Raw genomic sequence first — 26,741 nt, 5'->3', positions numbered from 1 at the left:
GCAAGAGTTATTGTTACAGTAACACCTTTTTGAACAGTAACATTTGATGGGTTTCAGCTGTCGGTTTCTTTGGATAGACTGGAAGGCCATTAGCAAAACAAGTTCTGACAGTTTCAGTTCAGACTGGAGGTCATTCCAAGCAGAGGGAGCCAAAGCCATCTGTACGCAACCCAGTAAGAGCCTTGTAAACCAAAATCTTCTAAACCAAAATCTTCCAGTGAGTATTTTGCCTTACATTCAAGGAAGGCATGCAAGCTTTAGCAAGCAGTTCCATAGTGGTGGGTGAGGCAACAACTAGTGAGAAACCTCAGGGCACACTGGTACACCGGAATCAAGGACTATAGGCACCTGGTTGAAACACACACACACACACACACACACACACACACACACACACACACATATATATATATATATATATATATGTATATATATATATATATATATATATATATATATATATATGTGTGTGTGTGTGCCAGACAGTGTCTGTCATCAGAAGTGTCTGAGCTCTGAGGGTGAAACGTGACTTGTTAAACTGAGCGTCACCTTTAATTTGCAGATCAATTGTTGATGAACTTTAATTTGAACTTTAAACGGATGTTCTCCATCAATAATTAATCCAAGGGACTTGTAATTGGTTACTATAGATCGAGAGTTTTACCTTGGCCAATTTTAATTGTTGATATGTCCTCTGAGGAAACAGATTAATTTGATTAAAAAACATTAATTATGATTTTTCAGTGCTTAAAACTGATTTCAATTGCTTAACTACTACATTAAAGACAGACCGCAGAAATTCAAAAGGTTGTGTGCGACTGAATTTGAACAGCAGTGAATTACAGAATCCTCTTGATAAAGATGGTTGGAGGCATTAGATAAGTTTGTACACAGATCAATAATGTAGATTGCGCACAGGATCGGTCCTAAAACCCTTTAGGGTCATTTTAGGACAGATCCTGTACTGTAGCTTTTGTGACCTCAAGAGACTATGCTTTAGTGTCAAACGCCTTGGATAGTTCAATTAGCAGGGCAATGTAAAGCTTGTTTGAATCCAATGCTTCAAAAACAGCTCTGTGCAGCAGTAGCAGGGCTGTGCTGCTTCCTAAAACCTGACTAAAGACGGTTCAAAATATTGTTTCATCTGAAAACTCCCTTATAGTCTTATATTCATTCAGTTGAATGTTTGCTTCCTTTTAGCAGTGGAAGGACAAATACTGATTGCCAAATTTTAGTAAGGTTTGTGCTGAGGCTTAGCTTAAAAATACAAGTAAAATATCAGAACAGAGTCCAATTTCTTTAGGACACAATGGACGTTAAAAAACACAGGTTGAAAATTAAAAGAACAATCCACAAGAGAACAGCTTATAACAGCAATTTGTCACAAAAAAATTTAATTACTGTGTGAATAATAGAAAAAGTGTGACGCTGTCAAGTTTGCCTAAGCTCTGACTTTAGGGTTAGACAGTTTACTAGAGGACAAAGCACTAACACTACATCCCTCAACGTCCCAAATTTTTTTGGGATCATAAGGAGGTACAATTTGTGGCCTCTATTTTTGTTTTTCGAGCCTTGGTCCAGGAATGATCTTTAAATTGTTTTAAAGTGGTTTCCAATTTCAGTGGAAAACCAGGGATTATTTCACCCCTTTATCCTAAACATACATGAGGAGGCATGTTTATGAATTAGCTTCAAGAATTAATTATGAAAAAAATTCCAGGCCAACTGATCATCAAGTGGTGAGATTCATTTCCACTCAAAAATAGACAGGTCATGCCAAACAGCCTGCTAAGGAAAACATTTAAAGTCTCTTTCAAGAAGAAACTGTGGTTCAGTTTCAGGGAGTTCAGCATTTGTGACCACTGCAATCGCACAATGGTCGCTCAGATCGTTCCCAAAAACACCAGCATCACTATATTTATGGGCGGTATTTGTTATTATTAGATCAAAGAGAAATAATCTAGGAGGATATTTTAAGTTAGGCCGAGTTTGGCTGTTGATTAATTGACCCAGATTCAGTTAATCATGGATAGACTTTAAGCCGTCAGAGAGTGATGACAACCAATCAAGGTTTAGATCCCCCTCCGACACAAACTCACTGGAGTTTAACCCTGAGAGTGACACAGTTATTTAAAGAACTTAGAGCCTCACTGCAGGCGGAGGGATGCCTATAATAGCCCATTACTGTAATGGACTCTGCTGAAATTCAGGTTTCAATGGCCAAAATTCAAGCTGTTTGCTAATAGATACAGAGGATAGGAGAGTCGCTTGAAACTTGTTTTTTATATAAACGGCTTTCCTGGGATGATCACAGCAGAAAACATTGTAACTGTTGATAGGAATATCATGATCTGAGACTGATTTAGTCAACCAACTTTCAGGCAAAACAATGATATGAGGTTCAGCTGTCTGTACCCAAATCTTTACCATATTCAGTATTAGGAAGGAGACTTTGCAATATTAGATTTAAGATGCCACGGTCTTATCTGTCTGAAATTATTCAGGGGTGCCAATAATCTTGAGAGTCGGTTTAGGCTGAACATCACCAGATAGTCAAAGAAGAATAAAACAGTTTTGTAGTAATTTTAAAATGGACTCCTTGTCATCAGTTTTGGAAATTCTAAAGTCAACGAAGGGGCATTATGTGTGTTGCACAAATTAATCCTGTGTGACAGTAGGACAACGGTGGATGTAGGGCCAATTTATCAACAGCAGATGACCAGGTGCAGATCCCTGACCTGGATGGACCCAATGGTGGATCGGGGGCATGTCTATGTACCCCACTACCATGGTTCAACAGTACTGACCCACATGGAACGAATAAGAATGCAAGGAGCATTGAAAAAAATATATGTTGAGGAGGAAAATAAAACAGTAACAAGGCGTTTGGAGTGAGCTAACAGCTTTGTTCCAGCCCACCTACTAACAGACAGTGGCTGTGAGAATCCCGATGCTGATAGCTAGGCGGCTCTGGCTAGCTAGGTAGGGGGTTCAGTGGGTGCTGGGCTGGCAGCTACCAAGGTGGTGGTCTCTGGTAGCAGGCAAGCTGGGAACTAGTGAAGTAGTGGGCCCCGGTGGTTGACGGGCTGGGAACTAGTAAGGTAGTGGGCTGAGGTGGCTGGCGGGCTCTTGCAGCTGATGGGCGCCAGCGGCTGGCAAACTACAGCAAGATAGCGGGCTCCAGCAGTTTGTATATTCTTAGAAACACACATACCCTTTTCAATAGTAGGTCTGAAAGCAAAGTTGTGTGGATCTATGTCTTCCCGGATGCCTTTTGACATTTTAATCTGTTAATGTGTTACAAGCACAAACCTAATTTTGACAGCTTGTGTTCAGTTAAGGACCCCATAATGATAATATCTGTTGGAGTGTGTCTGACTAAACTTGTCAAACAGCTTAATTGTTTTTGGGCTGTCATGGTACATTTAAATTATGCCTTTTTTCTTTACACCTGGTTGTAGTTACCTCCACCACACCAATATTAAACAGTTATATTCCTTGGTTTTAAGTTTATTTGTATACCATGCCAAGAGATACATCTCTGACATTACTACTGTATCATTTCTAGAGATGTGGCAACAGTCTTGACAGAAAATCCTAACTGCAACAGTTTGTTTATGCAGAAACATTTTCTGTTTCAGTAAAGGTCTGCCGCCACAAAAACTATAATCTGTAGCAATGTACTTCCATTTCTGAGTGATGTATTTTTAGCTGAAGAGATGACCTCTCCAAGGTTTCTTAAGAGTCGGGAGTTTTGAGACACTCAAAGGTATTCAGGCATTCAGACGATGCACTCCCTGTGCCGAGTTTTTTCTTCTTTTTTTTTTGTCAAGGGATGGTTTCTTTGGATGCAGCATTGGCAGATGTGTCTGCAAATGTAATGTTGAGTTGTCTAATTCTGGAGCTACAGATGTGTTGCTCAACTTTATCTCCTGTTTATCTTGACAACCAATCATTGTTGCAGTCATTCTGGCATGCAATAGGAGTTTTATACTTGCATTATCAGACTTCCACTATGATTTTTTTACTTCAAAATTATATTAATGTGAATTCCCAGAACAGTCATCCAAACCAAAAGGTTTTATAGGTTGATCTTGTATCTGCATGTGGTTTTCTACATTTGTTTCTTAGCACACACACACTGAGGAGTGAGGAAATCATAATGCACTCAGTACGAAAGATAAGGATTTAACAAGTCAATCTTTTTCTTGTTATAAAGGAGGGTTCTAACATAAATTCCCAAAAAGTTAAAAAACAAAATAACTGGACTTTTTTGAAGACGTTTCGCTTCCCATCCAGAAAGCTTTCTGAATTCCAAATGTTCTAACATAAATGTCATGCCTTAATTGAGACATAAAGCAATACAAATATAATATATTCAATGTGTAATAACATGAAATGACACTTTATTAGACATTAGAGGATAAGCAGAAAAAAACAAAAAGCTGCTAAAAGGCATAGAAAGTCAAGACAGCTAAAATCCGTTAGATTTTAAATATCAGTCCTTAGCAGGCTGGTTTAGTCTCGACTAATGACGGGTAAAAAGCATTTTCATCACCATGCTGTCACACAGGAAAAAGCTGATGAAGGACGCAAGCAAAAAACTCTCTCAGGAAAGTTTAAAGTTGTGCGAAACATATTGATGACATTGGGTCCAGATGAATTCCTAAGCTTCTGTTGTGGTCAAAACCCAAACGCTAAAAGACAGAGCAATTTAAAGGAAAATCAGAAAGGTTGTCCAAGAGCCAAGAACCACTCAACAAGCTCTTCAGAATGTTGTGGAGTTGTTCAGTTGTTCTAGAAAATAGTAACTAATGCACCCAATGCCAATGGCTTCTATGGAAACTTATTTCATGAGACTTCACAGCTGCAGACAGAACATGTTGAAGCCTGTTTAAAGTTTGCTGCTGAATATTTAGACAAGCCGAAGAAATACTGAGAGAATACGGTTGTGTCAGAATAGACTAAACTCTAGCTCTGTTTCTGCATAACCCATGTTTGCCCGGCTCATCACCCTCCAAAGCGAAGTTTCGGAGTGAGGACATCATGAAGTGGGTTGTTTTTCCAGCATATGGCAATTGCAGACTTCTTATGATTTGAAGAAAGGATGAATGGAGAAAAATGCTAAAGCATTCTTCATAAAAATCTTAAGATGAAATGAGGCTGTATTTTTAAGCAAGATAATTATCCAAAACACACAGCCAAGTAGATTCTCCTCTGGTTTCAAAGGAAGAAAATAAAGCTGCTACATGGCCCAGTCAGTCACCCTTGAATCCAATTTAAAAACCATGGAAAGAACGGATAAGACTGCAGACGAAGTTACACAAGAGCAATGCATGCCAATGGTTTCTCCATATAGGTGGTATCTTGAAATTATCATTAGAAATAAATACTTTCCCACTAAGTAATAAATGTCATCATGCCATTCCACTTTATTCCACATACCTTAATTTAATGGACTAATGTATTTTGATTTCTTTGTATATGTGAATAACCTAGGTTGTTACCGGCATCTGGAATGAATTAGATGCTATTAGCCTCATTAGAAATATATTTACAGAGAAAAACATTGACATGTCCAATCGCTATTTTCACCCCTGCATATCTGCATATTGTCTTTATTGTCTCCCTTATTACTTGTTTTGGTGTTTAATATATTCTGGACTGTTTCACTGTGTTTGAACAGATGGGGACATAGCTCAGTTTCTGTCTTTGTATCGTGATATCATATCCAGATGGTATTTTAGCGGTGCACAACAGGCTGAGCAGCAGCTAAACTGTCACCTCACATTTTATCTCTAGTGAAAAGTTCAAGGCACAGAGTGAATTTCTCTGGCTCAAAGGAAAGGAAATAAAAATACTTTCTTTTGTTCTGTTATATAAGAGGAAATTGTGCCTCTCGACTCAGCAGCTGATAATCTCCTAAGAGATCTTGTAGTTTATCGAGAAACATCTAAAAAATACAAAAAGTGTGGCTTAAAAATTGATAACAAATGTTGTCGGTCTGCTCTTTCTAACCTTGAACTTTTGCTCAAATCCCAGTTGTTAATGATTTGCTTCACCAACGTCAGGATTTGTGATGGCTGATTGCTAAGTTGCCAGAATTATTTCTGTCAGCGTGTCCCAGCAGGTAATATTTCTCTCAACTCTGTTTTGTGAAGATGAATGGTGCATCCGTTATTCTCCTATGATTGCCAGCTCCAGACTGTAACTTTTAAATAAATCTTTTTTTCTTTTTTTTTTAAACAGTTTTAGGATTTCTTCACTGCATGACTTTGCCAGTAATGAACAATGTTATATAAAGATTGAGAACACTGAAAGAGAATTTAGGCAGAGTTACAGTAGCTGAGAAAGCATCAGATTTTACTGATGTTTGTTTGCAAACATGCTGTTCATTTGAGGAATTGCACAATGCTTAACTAAAAACCATCCAAGCATCTTGCATGCAAAAACAAGAGCCAACTTTTTAGAGACATTTGGAATAATTTAAATCAAAGCACTAAATTAATTTTGAGTTTCCTGTAGAACAATTTATTTCAGATTATTTAGATTGCAAACCTGGGGTATCTCCATTTAATGTTTCTGAAAACAGAATGTGTAATGCGATTAAAGACCTCAGCACTAAGGTTGAAAGAGAAGAAACAGAGTCAGACTTTAAACTCTAGAAATCTTTGGTTATCAGCTGTCACAATAAACCTTTTAAAAACGTAACTCTGTGTCTAGCTGAATATCGGGTTCACCAGCATTCATTACAGTCACATTTTCACACTCTCATCAATACACAAAGAATGTCTTCTGCAGAGTGGTGTGAAAAAAGTTCGGACATATTCAGGGATGTTCACATGCAGATGCACAATCAATATGTTAATGTCAAATATTTATCAACCCCTGGCAATTTTTTAATTTAATTACATTTAAACCACAAAAATTTACCTTGTCTTAGTAATTAAACAAAATATGTAAAAGAAGATTGTATTCTTTTTTCAGTTTTTCTTTTTTGTTGTTTGTTTTTGGCTCAGGAAAACCAAGCTAACTCTCCTTGGCTTAAATAACTTCAGTGAGATACTTCTTGTAGCTGCCTACCGGTGTCTGACTGATACTGGTAGGCAGCTACCAGCGCACCTCAGTGAGATCGCTGTTTTAATGTCTTCCTTTGATTTTCTTGAAAGTACTTTGATTTGTCCTGTGTTTGAATGGTCCTGTACAAATACAATTACCTTGGGCTATGGTCTGTAATACCATTTTAAAACCAAATTATCACTACAATCATTTGCAATAACCACAATATTAAAACTCAAAGACCACAGCATCCAAGACACCAGTTTTAACAGGGATGTTTTGACCACCAAATGGCAACAAGTGTTAAATGTAGCTCTTATTTTAGACTTTAAAACATCTTTAAAAAGGAAAAGTTTAAATTATTTGTATTCACTGCATGCAAATATTCAAAATAGTCTGGCCTATCTATTTAACTTGTCTGTAATTTCTCAGATGCCATTGGCTACCAGCGTTGCAGCCAAAGGTCTGCTCTCAGTCTGCAGGACTGCCAAACAACATGAGGCTTTTTGTCTGAGTTCAGCAACTGTCTACTTTGCTAAAAGCTGAGACAAAATTTCTGCAAACCTTCACTGTATATTTTTAAGCCAATGAAAATAGTTTACAGTCTTTGTCCGTTAAAACCAAGGTCCCGATGCTTAATGCACTGGGTCTGCACACATATTTCCCTGTGACATCATTTAACAATGGGTAGGTGTCAAATTTGTGACTATATCAGATAGTTATTCTAGTGATAAAACAAATAATGGTGCTTTTGGTAAATACGTGCATTTTTGCTGCTCGTTCCACACTTAATGGATTATCTTCAGCAAGTTGTAGATTTTTTACACATTTAAAAAAAAACTATAATATTGTTGGTGTTGAATTTGCACACAATATGTATGATTTATCTATTCTATTAATATGATATATATTTTTTACCTAATTCTTAACATTTATTTGCCTTATTGAGATTAAACATTATCTTTCTTTTAAACATATTCTGTGATAATGGAAAAAAATACCTTGAAATTTATTATTTGTGTTTTTATTTATAAATGTGCAAAAATAGGAAGAATGTATTTCAAGTTTTTATTTGTTCTGCCAGCTCTGTGAAACTGAAATAAATTCATGTTACAGTGAACTGAAAACACTAAAAATAATCATTACCTGAATACTTTCTAATGTTTATTACCACTTTCAGTGTCAAAACTCTGATCTGTCGGAGCAAGTTGTTTCAGACTAAATAAAACGTCTTCTCATGTGTGGAATGCAGACATGTTATTGGGTAGAAACGGCTACACAAATAAGCTTCTGCACAGATTGCTTGTGTTGTGTCACAGCTGTGTGTTTGTGATCTTTTAGATTAGATGTATAATTGTTAGAAACGAGAACATGCTCGGCTGAATCGATTCCGAAGCCTTTTCATCCTGATCTGGTTTCTGCTTTTTGTAAATTCAGAGTACTTCTCCACTTTAGCTTTACATGTCAGCAGGAATTACCAAGTTCTGTTCAAGACAGGTTCAGGCCAAGCTGGTTCACCATGTTGTTTCAGAAGAGGGCCTCTGTTTATAAGGTGATTAAAGTGCTTATGCTTCACCCCAGGCAACTGAGGTCAGACTAGTTTATGTCTAGATTTCAAGGGGCCCGTGTAAAGTGATACGTGTCACTGGTAAAATGAAGTAACCTTTGGGGTGAAAAAAGGCACAGGTGGCAAAACAAACAGATTTTCTGTGATGTCCTGCACACCGAACAAGTGCAAGCGCTCTTTGTCTGAAAGTAAATGTCAGTCACAACATGCCGCTCCTCAGCGTGTGGATGTGTGACCTTGCAAACATGGCTCATTGATATTCTCGTAGAAAAGAGTCACGAAGGCGTGTGGGAAATCTTTCCCGCTTGTTCTTTTAACTCATGAATATGAATGAAATCCACATGTGTTTTGGGTTTGTTTGCTGATTAGCATGAGGTAGATGAACAAATAGGAATTTATTTTTAGCTATTATTAGCAAAGATCCTGAGGCTCTGGATATTAAAGCTCAGGTGTTTTTTTTTCTTTTGCTTCGTTGCTGCTGTTCTTACATGAAGAGCTTTTCATCTTTAACAACCCAAACGTGACATCTATGTCACAGTGCATTACAACAGTAGTAATATTAAACTTTTTCACATTTTGTGACATAAAGGCCACTAAATTCTATTATTTTATTGGCATATTTTGATGAACCAAAATAAGTTATTGTATTGATTTTTTTTTTACTGCTTCACAACTTTATCCTTGACCTGCCTGCTTTATTCATTGATCTTCATGATGATCTTTGCTTGATTATGTTCTCTAATAAACCTCTGAAGCCATCAGAGAACAGCGGATCTATACTGAGATTGAATTACACACAGTTGGACTCTCTTTACCAACAGATGACCTTTGAAAGCTTTTGATTAGACTGAATTTTAGCTAAAGCTTAAAGAATAAAAGGGTTTGAGTACAAACTTCACAGTTTTGCAGTACTAGAAAAACAGTTTGCCTTTTGGACATTTTGTAGTATATCAAGTGTGGTGTATTGACCTTCACAACAGTTTTAGTCATGCTGTTGTTTTAACTTTATGTACAGGTCATATAGCTACTGTCTAATTTCTCTTTGGATTGATGTGGTACAGGAGGTTAGCCAAAGGGTAATGGAAGAAATAAGTCAATTATTGCCAATGGAAAGCCTAATAAAATTAAAAACTAACACTATTATTCTATTTAAAAAGCTATGTAATGTGCAAAGTAATCAAACCAATTTAAAGTCATCTGTGTAGTAATGTATTGAGAAACAGCTCTATAAGATAAGAACAAAATACAATTTCCCTGTGTAATTATTTAATAGACACACACTGCAGCAACAATTAAGTTCCACACAGATCTGGATCCAGTTTCCCTGGGATGCTTTTGTCTTTTGCGTGATCTTATGGAAGCGGATATAGATGTTTGTTTTTATCTTGATTTTTAAGCTAACCCTGTTTGTTTTTGCTAAGTCGATTATTTGCTATGAGTGCATTCAGTCCTCAGGGGGATATTATTGAGCTAGAAACGATGGGTCACACATCCAAAGTCAACTCTGACGTGGGGTCCACACATTTCTTACTGCCATATCCTGCGCAATAACAAGATTAAAAGCAGAACATGAAAATCTTATGAAACACCAGGGGATAGAAAAAGAAGATGGAGACCTGTTTAAAGTTTTGGCTACAGTGATGCCACTGGGCGTCGAAGCACTCAGCACTGTGACCCCCAAACTTGGAGGAGGTGGCAGCATATCCTAGAAACATTGGATGTCCAGAAAAGCCCTGATCCTCATAAACAACACAAGATGCTGTATAGGAAGTGAATCTCAGGTCTCTGGTAAATGTCTGCTTGAAGAGTGACCACCCACAGTGGAAACGACAGATTGCTTGTTTGCTATTTATTCTTTGCATACTTAAATATAATATGCTAAAGTAGTAATACTAATGTAGAAATGTATCATACTAAAGTGGCTACATACTTTTCAAAGATCTATGGTGTGGCATTTTATTTAGATAAATCTGGTGGCATGAATCCAAATAAGTCAATTGCAGCCAACCATCGTGAAAGTAGTACTGAAAGCAAAGTTAAAATCCTGACTCCTTGCAGGCTGCTATTCAAACATGAAGTAGAGAAAGGAAGGAAATGTTTAAAATATTTTGATTTAAATTAATACATTTGGAGGGGCTATGTTTTTTTGTGAATCATGAAAATGACCAAATACATAGATTTAAAATATAAAAATAACAAAAAACAATTTTATTTCTTAGTTAGCAGGGGGTCTTTCAAACCTTCAGATAATTAAGCTGCTACTTCTATATTTACATGAGGTAACACTATAAATAGTAAAATGGTTTAAAGAAAAGAGAAAACGCTAAAAGAGAAACATGTCTAATTTTTCAATGTTTTTAAAAATTCCCCTGTTGATATTATTGTTTAACTCTTAACTTTAAACATCCCTGGCTGAATTAAGCCCATGTGTAACTTGTGAGTTGTTTATTCCCTCATACCCAATTTAGAAAATATACAATTAACAGCAGCTAAAATGCAAAAGAAAAAATCAAGTCTGTAGATCATGCTGTGGAGCATTTCAGGAGATTTTCACTCTGACTGAAGGTGAATAATTATATATATATATATATATATATATATATATATATATATATATATATATATATATATATATATATATATATATATATACAATCAACACAATCACTTGTATCAGTTACATGATGGAATCATCATTCCATCATGTAGCTCAAGTGCGAGCCACCAGAATTGACAAAGACTCCTGGATAGGTGTCAAAACGTTAGCAGAAAGAACTGAGCGAAAGTCCGGTTGCCTCCAGTTTAAGCCTGTTTGCTGTTGCAATGACCCGGGAAACTGAGAATTTGCACAGGCATGATGGAATCAGCAATTCTGAAAAAGAAATACTTAATAACATTTCACTGGCAAATAAAAACACATAACCATGTAATTGAAATGTATTGTCAAATAAATAACATTCTGTACAACTTACACCTGGCAACAGGATGCTTTATAGACTGACTAATTAGAAACATTAGAGAACTGTCTTATGACAATTGCAACTGGGCATGCATTTTTAAGATTACAAAACCCCTGCTTATTTGATATAGATTATTTAATAAACACATACAATTGAAAATATCCATCTACTCATCCATCTGTTGTATTCCACTTATCTAAGATCTGGCCATAGCACTAAAAGGTCTAGGAGAGAAGACCAGGTATCTTTTTTTCCCCTTAGCAACGCTTTAAGCAGCCCTCCAGCAGGTTCTCGGTCTTCCCAAGGGACTTCTTCCAGCAGGATGTTGTCTGAAAGCCTCTAAAATGAGGTATCCAGGAGGCACTCATATCAGATACCTTTACCTCCTTCAGTGAGTCTTTTAGATTAAAAGTAGAGGGAGGAAAAGCTGACTATAATTTTGACATACCTCTATTTAGAAGCCTCCGTTAGAAGGTCAGTTTGGTATCTCTGCTCTGTCAAGTAAAATATATTAAACATATGTCTGCGGTTGTTCAACGGTCTGCCTTGCAGACAGCCTAATCTGTCTTGCTTAGATGCATCAGAATGATTTCTGTCAATTGAAATTATCCAATAATGTAATTGAATCTTTTGATGAATCTGAGTGCTATGACTTTTTCTGCGGTGCAACCATGTGGCGAACATGTGTCGGTGTGAACGAATCATGACAACATTTCCCTTTTAAAAGGCAAAAGTAACATTAAGCTTCCTCCACCCTTACCAGCATGTCAGCATTTGTATTTGTCAAATAAAAGTCACACCCTCTCTATTCGTGCAGCTAATCGGTATGCAATTTAATTCAATTTAAATGTCTTCTCCTTGTAAGCAGAAAAATACTAATAAACGGTGCTATCATCATTACTGCTGTTGAGTAAAGCTGTTTAGCATTACCCTGTTATCAAAGAGACCATGACGGCACCATGTTAGCAATGACTTCACAGTTTGGACACTTTTGTCATCTATTTAAAACAAGCACCTGTAAGCACTTTTCTGCTGGGCTGATTTTGAACAAAATTATTAAAGTTGTCTGATGGCATGACTCATGGTGATTAAAATACTGGACTTGATGATTTTATATAGAGAGAGCTGACAATCAGAAAGTAAAAGTACAATCTCTAAGGAGGGTGTGTTTTTAGTGTATTTTTCCAGTACCTTTGTGTGTTCTTTTTATTTAAACATAGACATATTTTGTCTAGTAGTGCTAATATGGTACTTGTACTGTAAATATGAGCAAGTGTCAATAATCAAATGGTTAAGAGACATACCCCTTTGCAAATATCATAAAACATAATAAAATCAAAGGGCTTCAAAACCTGCAAGGTTAGGTACCAGTGTAGCAACATGGAAAGTATTGCATGTTTACATACACATTACAGACAAAAGAAGCATTTAAATATGTAATTGCTTGTTACAGTGAAAAAAGTGCAACTTTTAAACAAAGTAAAATTGCTGAAAGGAAAAAGAAAAGCCTATTAGAATTGTGTACATTATGTTGAATAAGTATTTATTGTCATTAAGCTTTTTCAGATTTTATCATGTCATGACAAATTGCTTCAATGTATTTTGGGGCGCTTTTATCTGATAGACCCACACAAAGTAGCACATAGGCTGTGGATATAGATTGTGGAAAAGGAGTACGTTGTTTTTATAATTTTTTTTTTTTTTTTTTTTTTTTTAACAGAACTTATGTTTGTACAAAAATATAGAGAGTGGTGACATTTTTTTACACCTTTCACTTTACTTCGACATACACTAAATAAAATGTAAGCGCAACCAGCTGCATTCTGAAGACACCTAAATGAGAAGGCCGCTGTGTGTAAGTTAATTTTTATACAAATCCAGCTGCTCTGCTAAGGACACAGACGTGTATTAAAGAACATCAGTGAACAGACAGCATCAAGATGACCAAGGAAAGCTAGTCAGTCGTATGAGAGATAAAATCCTAGAGAACACCAAAGCAGGGATACATAAAAAAAAATATCTCAAACTCTGATCTCAGGGAGCACATTTTAGTCCATCAAATAAAAATAGGAAAAGTATGACACAACTGCAAATCACCCTGAGCACATACTCCCATTGAGAAACATGGAGGTCACAGTATTATGCTGTGGGGATGCTTCTATTAAGCAGAGACAGAGAGGCTACTGAGAGTTGATGAATAGAAGTATGTAAAACCATAAAATCCTAAAAACATACATTAAACTTTTTAATTGTAGGGCCCACAATTTGAAAACATTGAGTGGATATGAATACTTCTGCAATGCCAGATAATAATTGGGTCAGATGTGTTTGAACACAGGAAGTTACTGTGTATGCAATAAAGACAGATACATTGGTGAATAAAGCACAGAGCAGATTTAACAGACATGATTAAAAATTAAACAGATACAAAAAAGCTCAGAGCCCTGGCACCCAGCCCTGAAAATGTACCAAGGAATCCTCAGTCAGGCCTCTTCTGGCGACTTTTTGCTTAATGGAGGAAGAATGACTATTTTTACCCAACGCAGTCAGTTGCATCCAGAAAAAAGAAAGTCAAATTGGGAAACTTCAAGGAAACTTTACAAACTGGGTTTCTGTTCAACACACATGACCCAGAATATAATTAAGGTGAATAGCTGTGTGTATTTGCTAATTTGTCATGACTGATGACAGTTTTATTTCTACAATTGGTGATATTCTGGCTAAAAATTTAATCAGTGGCAACCACTGCGCCAAACTAAGCAAGCTGTCAATCTTGGTATGTTTTCACAGTATGGTATGTGTAATTTCTGAAAAATGTGACAGGTTGAAAAAAACCCTGTTCCTAACACTTCTACCTCCTGAGCCCAGTAGGACTAATGTTACTTAGGTACCGTGTCACTCAGGCTGTCAAATTAAGAGATCCGAAACAAAAAAGAAAGAAGGAAAAAAGTCTGATAAAACCTGAAATTCCCATTTTCTAACATCATGTTTTTGCTCCTTCTTTGTGCAAGCATTCACAACACAGAGCCTAAATGTCACTTTAATGCCAAAATATAAACTGAAACAGTCCGGAGTTATATCAGCAAGGAAAAAATCCAGACCCCATTCTAAATTATTTACAGAGGCATAGTTTTCTAGACACGAGGTTTCTATGATCATACTGTTCTGGATAAAAAAATTAAATGGTCAGAGTTAAAGGAAAAAGCCTAAATCTGAACTCGCAGATGACCAAGTTGTGGTGTGAAAACACTCAAAGTCACTTCATTTCTGCTTTAATCACTTAGATTGAAAAAAAAAAATACTGAGCAGATCAAGGTTTTAATTTCAATTTGAAATTTATGAAAAAGACTAACTTTGCTGGAACAGTTTATCTCCTATTGTTTTTATATAACACATGAATAAGCCAGCTGACACTAATCAAAGCGGGAGCCACTGGTTTGTTGGTGTGCGTCTGTGCTGTCAGGTTAGATTTCCCTTTGTCAAGATTTCAGTTATTGTTAAGCTCAATTTGATATCTTACAGGAGGAAGTGCTGCAAGGGCTTCAAGTTTGTGATGGGCCAGTGCATTCCTGAAGGTAGGAGAAACAGTTTGGATGTCACTTTTTAGGATCCTGCCAATCATTTCTGAAGTTCTTTAGTTTAAAAGTATCTGATTATTCTCAATATCTCTTGTTACCTCTTTCAAAGTTGTAATAAAGCTGCATTTTGTCACCCTATGATCCATTTTCATTTTTTTTTACCAGACTATGATGTGTGTGCTGGTGCGCCCTGTGAGCAGCAGTGTACTGACCATTTCGGTCGCGTTGTGTGCACTTGTTACACGGGTTATCGCTATGATCGTGAACGCCACAGAAACCGAGAGAAGCCCTACTGCCTGGGTAAGACTTTATAATACATGTATCCTTTAGATATAAAAAAAAAACAAAAAAAAAAAACAACAGTCCTTTTTGTTCTGTTGAAAGGAGCTCAGATCAGTTTATTGTAATTTTATTGTAAAGTCAACAGTTGAAAATGAGACTGCGTCTCTTTGGGGTTATTCAACAGATTAGGTTGGAAAAAATATTGAATACATAATTACGAAATAGTTAAAAAACAAATAAAAATAATAGCAGCAATACAAAGGGTACACTTTTAACAACAGTTTGAGGCAGAAAGCTGTGCAGTAGTCTGGTGCTCCTGCTTTTGATGTAGCCGTGCCTGACGGCAGCAGCTAAAAGTCCATGGGGAGGTTGTGAGGAGTCTCTCATAATTGTTGAGCCTTGTTCCTGCAGCTGCTCTTGCTGTCCTCTGCCGGGTATGGCAGCTGGATTACCACTGGTGGAGAGTTTGTGTCAGTTTTATTATTATTTTAAGTGCCACTGTTAACTGTTACCAGTATGAACAGCAATAAACCGAGCACACAACTCTCACTGATACCTTGTGCTCAATTTGATGATACTCCCACCTGGTAAAGAAGGCTCAAGAACAGATCCACTTTCTGAGGAAATTGAAATGGACTGGACTTTCTACTAAACTGTTAAAAAACTTTTATAGAGTTACCTTGGAAAGCAATATATGTCTCAGTGTGACAGTGTGGTATGGGAGCTGTACAGTGCAGGAGAGCAAGAGTTAGCATGGGTGGTGAGGACAGCAGACAGGATTATGGGATGTCGTCTACAGGACCTAGACTTAGTCTATGCTGCAGGAGTCCAGAAAAGGCCCAGGTGTATTGCCACAGATCCCACCCAAACAGTTTGTCCCACTTCTATCAGGGAAACAATTCAATAACATTAAATCAAAAACTAACAGACTTGAAAACAGCTTCTTTACCAAAGCTGTCGCCCCCTACTGAGAATTACCAAACCACCTGCCCAGTTCAAAATCTGCTACACGTTACTAACACGCTACTGGTTACACAGGTTTCTGATCTGATGAAAAACTTTTATACTCTCTCATTTTCAACTGTGTAGTCACACACTTCAATCTCTGAAAAACTTTCTGGTTAGCCATCCATGCAAATTGCATAATTCTGCAACAATATTTATTGCACAGTATTGTAGACTGCTATGTGACTTTTTGACATGGAAATGAGACCATTAGCTGCTTAGGACTTTATGCACGCTCATTCCCGCGGGGAGTGTTGTTGTTGGGCAGTGCAATCAACTATTTGTCAACAAAATTTGGAAAGATCGTGTCTTGTTGTGGATTTGTGTTGTGTGCATTCTGAGCCAGTGTCTGCCCCACCAAAATGTTCACTATAGTAACACATTTACAATAAAGCTTCTTGATTTTTGATACAAACTGACTGTTTTCTCTCAGTGAGGAAGTTCAGACACAGGTGTCAGTGTGCAGGCCAAGATGGAGAAGCTTCTCTATTAGTGTCAAGGAAATGATGGTGCTAAATGCTGTACTAAAATCAATCTGCAAGATTCTGTGATAGGCGTTGTTACTGTCTAGATGACTGAGCACTTTGTGCACTGTGGTAGATAATGCATGCCCCATGGATCATTTTGGATTATGGGCAATCTGGTCTAATGCAGTGATGTAGGGAGATTAACCATAATGTGGGATGTAACCAGTTGCTCTAAATACTTCATTGTTATGGCAGCAGAGTGATGTGATAGCCATTAAGGGAAGATAAGAGATCTTTTTTGACGTTTTTTTATGCTTGTAGAGTCTAGAGAAGGCATATTTGCTGATAATAAAGTTGACAACTATAAATCATCTTCCTGTTCATGAGGCCAAGCTTTAGGCCTTGTCCTCAGAAAGTCAGCTATCTAGGAAACATATGTTGGGGAAAAAAACATATCTGAGTTTTGGCCTTTCATCCACATGAAAACTCAGTTTTACATCACTAAAAGATTATTTTGCTGCACTGTAACAAAATAATAAATTGCTTAAGGTTATGCATCGTTATCTGACAGTTGAAATTAATTTAGTATTATCTGTTGGTTTTCTTTGTACTGTATGAAACAAAGAATAAATCAATTGGAAGACATTTTACTGTTTCAAATGCTTTGATAGCCCGTGAGTTGGATATTTTTTATGCCCTAAAATGTGAAGATTCCTATTCTGATCAAACATTCTTTGTTAAATTTATATGATTAAAAGCCTAAGTTGTAAAGGTAAAGTAACATATTTTCATTGCTTTTTATGTTGCTGAACGTGGGCATGTTATGTGAATGCATTTAATCAACATTTTCCTTTCTTTAGCTGGCTAACTACCTTCTTTCATTTCAACACCCAGACATTGATGAATGTGCTGACAAAAACATGAGCGCCTGCTCTCAGATCTGCATCAACACCGCAGGGAGCTTTAGGTGTGAGTGTGAGAAAGGCTATTTCTTGGAAGATGATGGGAAGACTTGCACCAAAGGGGAGAGAGGTGAGCTTACATCTTCTCATTATTCTCATCAAAGAGCAGTGAGGAGAAGACTACACAGTGTTTTTGGTGTGTAATAGAGAGAGAGAGTTGGGAGGGGGCACTACAAACATAGACACCTGGTAGTCATTAGACATCACTGTCTCTTGTGCATGTCAAAACAGTTCAGCCACCCAAACACACTGCTGGCGCTCTGACTCCTGGTCTTCTCATTTTGCTGAGTACGTGTGAAGAAAACACAAAACGTCAAGGCGATAAAAACATCTTTTCTGCCACAGATTTACTTCATAATGAAGCAGTTAGGGGCTGTAGATTTGCTACTTCCTCCCTTGAGAGTGTCTTCCGTTACCTGCTATAACATTTCAGAACAGGCTAAAAAGCGAGAAAGCGTGATACATGTGATTATGATTATGATTTATGTGCTGCTACTTTGTAACATAAGGGGGGGGGGAGTACTCAGACATTAATACCCCTCCATTGTGCAGGAAAACTCCATTACTTTTAAAGGCAGGAGGCAAAACCAAACATTTTATTTTTCAAATAGTTAGTTTTCATATGGTTTGTAAAAAAAATAAACATGAATAAATAATCATTAATAACTAGAAATATTCCTAGATAATTTGTTTTTTTGCCACTTATTTACTCCAATGCACGACAAAAAAACGGTCTGGTTGGCAAGTTTAGGGAAATAGACATCAGCTTTTCACTAAAAGAAATGTAATTACATATTAAATATAATATTCCATTCCTACTGTGATAACCACAGCTTGTATCCTTTAATTTGCATAACATGGTAGCATAACCTAAAATGTTAGCAATACCATGTTGGCTCACACAATCTTGTCATTTAATGTTAGCTAATGATCAGATATAGCAATAACACATTATATAAACTTGAAATGATGGGTTTAGCCTAACATGCTAACATGATCCCACTGACTCACATTTTAGCTAACTGTCTACTATGGTGATAACAGACCATAATATCAATCTATTATTGGCAGAAATTATAATATTTTTATTAGTAAAACTAAAAAGTTAGCCTTTGTCACCTGAATCTATTCACTATGCTAGTGGCAGTTTAAATGACACCACTAGGGCACCACAGGGGGTGGGGGTGAATTGACAAACCTTAGTGGGACATTTCTCCAATGATGTCACATTTGCCCGGACACAGCTCAGGTTTCCTGCATGGTCGAAAAAGCTGAGTACAAATTAGAATGGCAACAACTGCAAAGCCAATCATTTTTTGTTAGAAATGTTGGGTGAAATGTAGAGGTCACAAAATGAGCGGAAAGAAAGCAGTATTAGTAGAAAGGTAGGAGAGGCTGTCCTTGCCCCTCTCACAATGGATCAAACACGAGGAAGAAACCCGCTGAATCTGTGTAGAATTACAGCTAATACTAAGAGATATATATGTATTATTATAGGCCTATATTTTAATTTATAATAGAGCTTATTGAAACAATAGACTTACAAACAGCTTCTTTTCTAAAGTTGCAAAGTCAGTCATCCGATACCAATAATCAGACACTAAGATCCCATCTCACCTTGAGCGTTACCGCTCAAGGTTTGTATAAATCGAATATGGTTGCGGCACATGCACACTGGGCTGTTCTGTAGTGGTTTGACGTAATTTTATGTCTCTTCTCACTACCCAATCTGTACCCGTAGCACGATCCATACCATCAGCTCCTTTGCGCATGCTACTAGTACAGATCGGGTAGTGACATCCCTTCCCATCTGTCAGAGAGGCAAAGCTTCACCGGTCCTTTCCTGCTTCGATGCGACTTCCTTCTATAGGTCTAAGAAACTAAGGCGTGGAGTGTCGTCTAGTGTTCATTTATATAAATTGCAGGCTGCAGTCACAATACAGGAAAATGAGTGTCAAATACGAGACACTTAAATTCGGCTCAAAAAACGGGGCGTCCTGGCTAAAACGGGACAGTTAGCAACCCTAGACACCACTTTCTTAAAATGTTAACATAAGTGAAAATGCTAACCTTGGCATGTTGGTTGACAGCATCCTGACTAAGATGAATTATCTCTAAATACTCTGTTAAGCAATAGCCTATATGCTACAATGACCTAAAAAATATATAATACTAACTAAAACGCTATGGTTAGTTTGTTAACACTGTTTTGTTGGTGTTTTTCTTTTGAGTTGTCGTAAAGTAGTTAGATTCATAGGGTTTTTAAAAGGGTGGCAGCAGGGAAGCAACTAAGGGCAAGAGTTTAGATTAAGATGCAACCATGCGTCTTAATCTAGAATGACCAGATGTCCCCGATTTCCAGGGACAGTCCCCGTTTTGGATGACCTGGCCCCGGCTTAGGCTGTCCCCAGAAATGTCCCTTATTTCAGTTTTTTATGAAAGAGAACAAAATGTTACAGGCAACAACAGCCGCTGTGGTAACTGCCTGATGTGCTGTTAGCATTACAGAGAAAGAAGAAGGAGAGGCGGTCAGACATGCTCGCCCTCCAATCCACACACCCCACCGTGAAACAGCTGCAGTTCCTTCAATCAATCTTGACAAAAAAAAATTCTGCCCTCATATTTGATTTGGGAAATCTGGTCACTTTCTCTTAAAGAAACTTTTGATTCAAATGTTTCTAACTCCTCTAGTATCTCAACATATTAGAGCGTCAACATTGAAAATGACATAGACAAAAAAAAAATCCATTTCAGTTATATGCTTTTTGACGAGTTCATCATATCCTATGTAACTCAGACATTTTCTCCATTTCCCAGCAGTACATCTCTTTGAGAAGTGTGATAACTTAATGAATACTGGAACCTGCTCAGCCACATGTGAAGATTTCCTCCAGATGAAGATGTCCGTGCTGCAGCTTAAGCAGAAGGTTTGTGACAACAGAGAAGAAACATTTGGCTGATTAAAGTAAAAATTTAAGTCTAATTTATCTCATCCACTACACCAACACTTATATACCTTAATACACAATAGAACTGGTTACTGAAATGCCCAGCCAATACCTGTCAAGGATCTTGTTTTAGCTGCATGTATAAAAGTATTCCTTTTCTATATCACTCCCCATTGCCAATGCTGTTTGCCCATGAAGCATGCCCCCAAATGTATTGCAGGATTGGCTGCAGGTACATATTAATAACTCTCATGAGCCACATTAATGCAATTTATAACCTCATAAAAATAAAATACTTAAAAAATCCTTGGTGTATAGCAGGCAATGCATCTCTCTTACACATGAGTTGGGTGGACATTGATGTAAAATTCAGCTGTGGAGTTAACATGTCTATCTGTGTTACTGCAAACGTCTGAACCTTTCTGAGCACGTGTCTGTCAGTAGCAGCTCTCAACACTCACTGCACTGTAACGTATGATGTATTGCTTCCAGCTGTGTGGTCTTTCCATGCTACGTATGTGGTTCAGCATATATTAAGAAAACACCATGAAAAATGTTGTCTTTGCTGATTACTATGTCATTTACAGCATAAGTTGAAGGCTATTATTATACGGCCATGATCACAGGGAAGTTGGAACATACATTTTAGAACATCAATTTGTTCGCTCAGATGTTTCAAAGGGCGGCTGGTTTCAACGAGTAAAGCATAACTTTGCCCACTTTGTATGTGTTTGTGTCGTACTTTTCTGGTCTGATTAGGACTTTATCTTGTAAAATTAATAACCGTGTGGAGACCATTAAACACAGATGTAACTAAATCAATTGGAATTACATTCAAAATTTAAGAGTGATGTATTTCAAGGGATTATTTCTCTTAATTTTGATATGTAGCTTAAAACTAAACCGCTAAGCATTCAGGCTAGTGAGAAGGAGTGTACAATATATGCAGTCACACTCAATACTTGGACTTCTTCTGCATGAATTACTGCATCAGTGCTGTTTGGTTCAGCCAGTACTCTGCTGAGGTGTTAAGCCAGCCCAAAATTGCTTTAGAAGCTGTTTCAGCTTGTGTAAATTGTGGGAACTGATGTCCTCTTCACAACAGAACATTGAGTAAGGTAAGTTTGCTGGTCAATCAAGCACAATGATAATATGGTCACAAAACCAAGTGTTAGTCTTTAAGCAATTTGGTCAGGAGTGTTTCAGTTCTCCTGAAAAATTATGTCTGCATCTCTACCAACCTTGTCAGCAGAGGGAAGCATGATGTACTTTAACACCTCCTGGTAGAGGCCAGCGCTGACTTTGGACTTGACTAAACACAGTGAATGAAGGGGCTCCCTAAATCATAACTGACGTTGGAAACCTTGGACTGGACATTGAGCAATGTGGATTCTGTGACTCTCCACTGATGCCTAAACTTCTGGGACCTTGATTTCCAAATAAAATGCTAAATTACAATAACTTTTTTTTCCCCGAGAAGATGACCACTGACCAAAAGTCAAGTTCTTTTTCTCCATGGCCCAAATAAGACAAATCTCACATCATCACTTGTACGGGAGTAGTTTAACACAAGGATCGTGAAAGTTATAGCCCATGGCCTGAATATGTCTACGTGTGGAGGTTTATGAAAGTCTGACTCCAGCTGCAGTCCAGGCCTTGTAATCTCTCCCAATTTTTATAATAGCGTTTACTTCACATAGGTTATCTCTGTTAATTGTGCAAATTTTTCTACCATTCATTTTTCATTGCATTCCACCTTTCATTGATGTGCTTAAATACAACACTATTTCAACAGCCAGATTCTTTAGCACTAACTTCGTGTGGTTTCCATGTGGAGGGAGCCAGTGACTCTCTGCTGCAAAACTAAGTCACCAGGCTGCCATCTTACTGTATCAACCATATCGTAACACTGCTTTATTGGTGTTATGTAATCTATTCTTCTAAGAAATGTTTTCAATAGCTGTAACCCATAATAGTCAAAATGAATAAAATGCATTTAGATTAATCTGCAATTACCAATGCACACTAGTAATAAACACACATTCAATAAATTGAAATAGAATTAAAAGGAGATCCCTACATACAAATCTCTAAGTTTTTGTTTATACATGATTGAGTGTTAACGCACAGTTTACTTCAAAATATTGCTGGAGTTCTTAGTCATAGATCGAGAAGATGTTATACATGTTTTCAACTGGGAGTGCCAAAGCTACAAAATGTTACAAAGATCAAAGATAACTATTTCCAAGGATGCCGCTTACGATACAGAGCAGGAGCTGTCCTGGTCATGCTGCATAATGCAGATGAGTTGCCTTGCCTCCATCTGTTTTGGTCATGGCTAGTTATGTAGTGCAGCTACAAGATCAGCTTTCATCTTTTGGCAGGGTATATAATTTTAGCATAATTTTACATGATGTTAGCTCTCCAGTGTGTAATTTTCCTGTAACGTTTGAGGGTACCGACATTAAATGGATAATTTAATGAAAAGCATTTAGGGAGCAGATAAAATAACTTCACTTTTGGATTTTTTCATGCTTGATATCACTTAAAAAAATAAAACCTTCCATCCAGTTATTTTTATTCCACATATCACTAATCAATTCTTACAGCCATTTTTGTTATTGTTCTATGTCCGCCTCTTTTTCAAGATGGCCTTGCTGTCAAATAGTGCCGATGTCCCTGTGCAGATGACAAGTGAGAACATCCTGACATCCCCTGTATTTTTACCAGGACCTCCAGGTTCCCCAGGGCCTCCAGGTAAGAATTAATTTGTGTCCAAATGTCCTGCTTATGGAAAATACCCATGCATGCAGAAAAACTTAAACATTAGTCATTAAGGATGTTAGCATCATCTGTTCTGTAGATCCAGGCCTCTTCACTGTCTGTTTTTAAATTTGCTCTGAAAATCCATCTTTTCTTATTAGCTTTTGACGTTTCATGACAGAGCTCACCTTATTCGTTTTATTCATGTTTTTTTTTTACATCTTTTAAGTATTTTATATTATGTTTTACTCAAGTTACTTATAATATTCTTATGTCTTTTGTATTTTATTTTACGCTAGTAGATTCTAACTTATTTTATGTGTTTATCAGTTATGCTGTTCATTTTTGTTCAGCACTTTGGTCAGGTGTGTTGTTTTTAAAATGCTTATAAATAAAGTTGGCTTGGCTTGGCTAACATGAATGAGCACATGAGAAAATGTATTCTAATGTGAAAAGGACCGCTTTTGACCCATTAATTTAGCATTTTACCACATTAATAAAGTGGATCTCTAAGGTATATAAACCTATTTTGGATTGGCTAGGTTTTTGTTCTGGGAAAGAAAATCCATGATAAATGATTTCAAAACAATTTCCAACTTAAATGGTATGTACATCATCCACAAACTGTTTAGGAAAAATGTAAAAAAAAAAAAAAAAAAAATAGAAGATTCAAACACCTGGTTGAATAAGTGTAAACACCCTTAGACAAATATTATTTATGCCCTCTTGGATCCAGCCTCTAATGTTCTTGGGCATACAGTTAACACCAATGATAACTGCCCTACTAGCGGCTGCAAATGGTGCAGAATAAAAAGGATGTATTTTTTACTGGTACTAGTTTTTTTACTGTGGTAGCTGCGCTTAGTCAGCACTTTTTCACTTTATTAAAAGCATTTTAACCAGCCAATTATTTAGCACTGCACTCTAAGCATAGATCAGTAACAATTTGCACACAAGATGTTTTAATTATTCATTGCATTTTTATTGGGTAACCCTTTCTTAAAATTAGTTTTCATTACATACTAACTTGCTAAGTACCTAGTAGGCAATTACATGATAATTAGTAGACTGCAAAAGAAAGGGTTGATATCTATTAAGTATTTTAATAATTATCATCTCTATCAACTTGTGCCAAAGATGGAGAAATAAACACTTGCTATTTCCACCATAGTCTACCTCAGCCTTCATCTCCACTGTAAATCCAGCTGCAAAAGGCTGCTTCATTGCATGCAGCTGTAACCACTGTTGCCTTGCAACAACAGGGTCCTGGGTTTGAATCCTGCCCTGGGGTTTTTGCATGGAGTTTGCATGTTTTCCCCATCCATGTGATGGTCCTCTCTGAGTACTTCAGCTTTTTCCTTCAGTCTGAAAACATGACTGTTGGGTCAATTTGTTTATCTTAATTGCCCTTAGGAGACTGTAGGGTTGTTTACACCGACCTACCTGCTACCTTGCAAGGATTAGCGGGTATAGAAGGTGGATGGATCGATGTCCTAGTAGGATTTTCTTGACACTAGCATCCTTTCGCTAAAGCCATCACATTCAGAGAAGTTTTAAAGCATTCAAAAGATCTCGTTGTTTAAAGGTATCAGTCAGGAAAAGTGTATAGCAAAACCTCCACAGCATTATTTGCGCACCATGACACAGTGAGAACGGCCAACAGTAATTGCAGAAAATATGGGAGAACAGTGACATTAAAAAATTTTATTTCTCCAAAATATATGGAAAGACAAAACGGAAACTGATCAGGTACCCTGCCAAGAGACATACAGCCATACTAAAGATGCTGAAGGGATTTGTTACTTGTGCTGGTTGTGTTCCACATGTGAGAACAGTCTCCTGTATATTCTATATGTCTGGACTAAGAAGACAGGAACCTGTTTTCCCAAAGAAAACGTCCAGGCCTGAGTAAAGGTTTCTAAAATCTGTTAGGGGGATCTGTCATTCACTGATTAAAGCAAACTGGATTTTTTTACCACACAAAAGAACATTATACATACAGTGAAACATGGTGGTAGCAGCATTATCTGGGGTTACTTTTCTTCAGATAAAATTACATGTTAGTCAAAGTTAACGAAATCATAAAAATTTAATTTACCAGTCTGTTTTGACCCAAAACCTTCAGGTGGTAAAAATGAAGAGAGAAGGTCTTTTCTGCCTCTCTGTGACTGAGCAAATGCCAAAATCAACAGATACCAAGTATCACAGAGGAAAATGATCAGTTTTAGAACCTTCCCTTGGTGAAGAGATGTTGATTTCACAACATTTATTTGTCAGATGTTTTTTTTTGCTAAGAAATTTACTGAGGCACATTAATAAAGTGGATCTCTAAGGTATATAAACCTATTTTGGATTGGCTAGGTTTTTGTTCTGGGAAAGAAAATCCATGATAAATGATTTCAAAACAATTTCCAACTTAAATGGTATGTACATCATCCACAAACTGTTTAGGAAAAATGTAAAAAAAAAAAAAAAAAAATAGAAGATTCAAACACCTGGTTGAATAAGTGTAAACACCCTTAGACAAATATTATTTATGCCCTCTTGGATCCAGCCTCTAATGTTCTTGGGCATACAGTTAACACCAATGATAACTGCCCTACTAGCGGCTGCAAATGGTGCAGAATAAAAAGGATGTATTTTTTACTGGTACTAGTTTTTTTACTGTGGTAGCTGCGCTTAGTCAGCACTTTTTCACTTTATTAAAAGCATTTTAACCAGCCAATTATTTAGCACTGCACTCTAAGCATAGATCAGTAACAATTTGCACACAAGATGTTTTAATTATTCATAGCATTTTTATTGGGTAACCCTTTCTTAAAATTAGTTTTCATTACATACTAACTTGCTAAGTACCTAGTAGGCAATTACATGATAATTAGTAGACTGCAAAAGAAAGGGTTGATATCTATTAAGTATTTTAATAATTATCATCTCTATCAACTTGTGCCAAAGATGGAGAAATAAACACTTGCTATTTCCACCATAGTCTACCTCAGCCTTCATCTCCACTGTAAATCCAGCTGCAAAAGGCTGCTTCATTGCATGCAGCTGTAACCACTGTTGCCTTGCAACAACAGGGTCCTGGGTTTGAATCCTGCCCTGGGGTTTTTGCATGGAGTTTGCATGTTTTCCCCATCCATGTGATGG

At 37.0% G+C, this 26,741-nt stretch overlaps 1 protein-coding gene across 2 annotated transcripts in view; it reads left to right on the top strand.

The window, feature by feature from the left end:
* ccbe1 (collagen and calcium binding EGF domains 1) overlaps positions 1-26,741 on the top strand; it is a 57,752-nt gene that overhangs the window by 19,113 nt on the left and 11,898 nt on the right. The window contains exons 3-7 of one of the 2 annotated variants that reach the window (XM_012868944.3): positions 15,109-15,161; positions 15,330-15,464; positions 17,813-17,950; positions 20,701-20,807; positions 23,477-23,585. In XM_012868944.3, coding sequence (XP_012724398.2) covers positions 15,109-15,161; positions 15,330-15,464; positions 17,813-17,950; positions 20,701-20,807; positions 23,477-23,585 — 542 coding nt within the window. Of the gene's footprint in view, positions 1-15,108; positions 15,162-15,329; positions 15,465-17,812; positions 17,951-20,697; positions 20,808-23,476; positions 23,586-26,741 lie in introns of both variants that reach the window. The other variant, XM_012868943.3, reaches the window with a different exon arrangement.

Source organism: Fundulus heteroclitus, chromosome 8, assembly GCF_011125445.2.
Source record: "Fundulus heteroclitus isolate FHET01 chromosome 8, MU-UCD_Fhet_4.1, whole genome shotgun sequence".
NCBI lineage: Eukaryota > Metazoa > Chordata > Actinopteri > Cyprinodontiformes > Fundulidae > Fundulus > Fundulus heteroclitus.
This window is presented reverse-complemented; position numbering and strand designations above follow the sequence as displayed.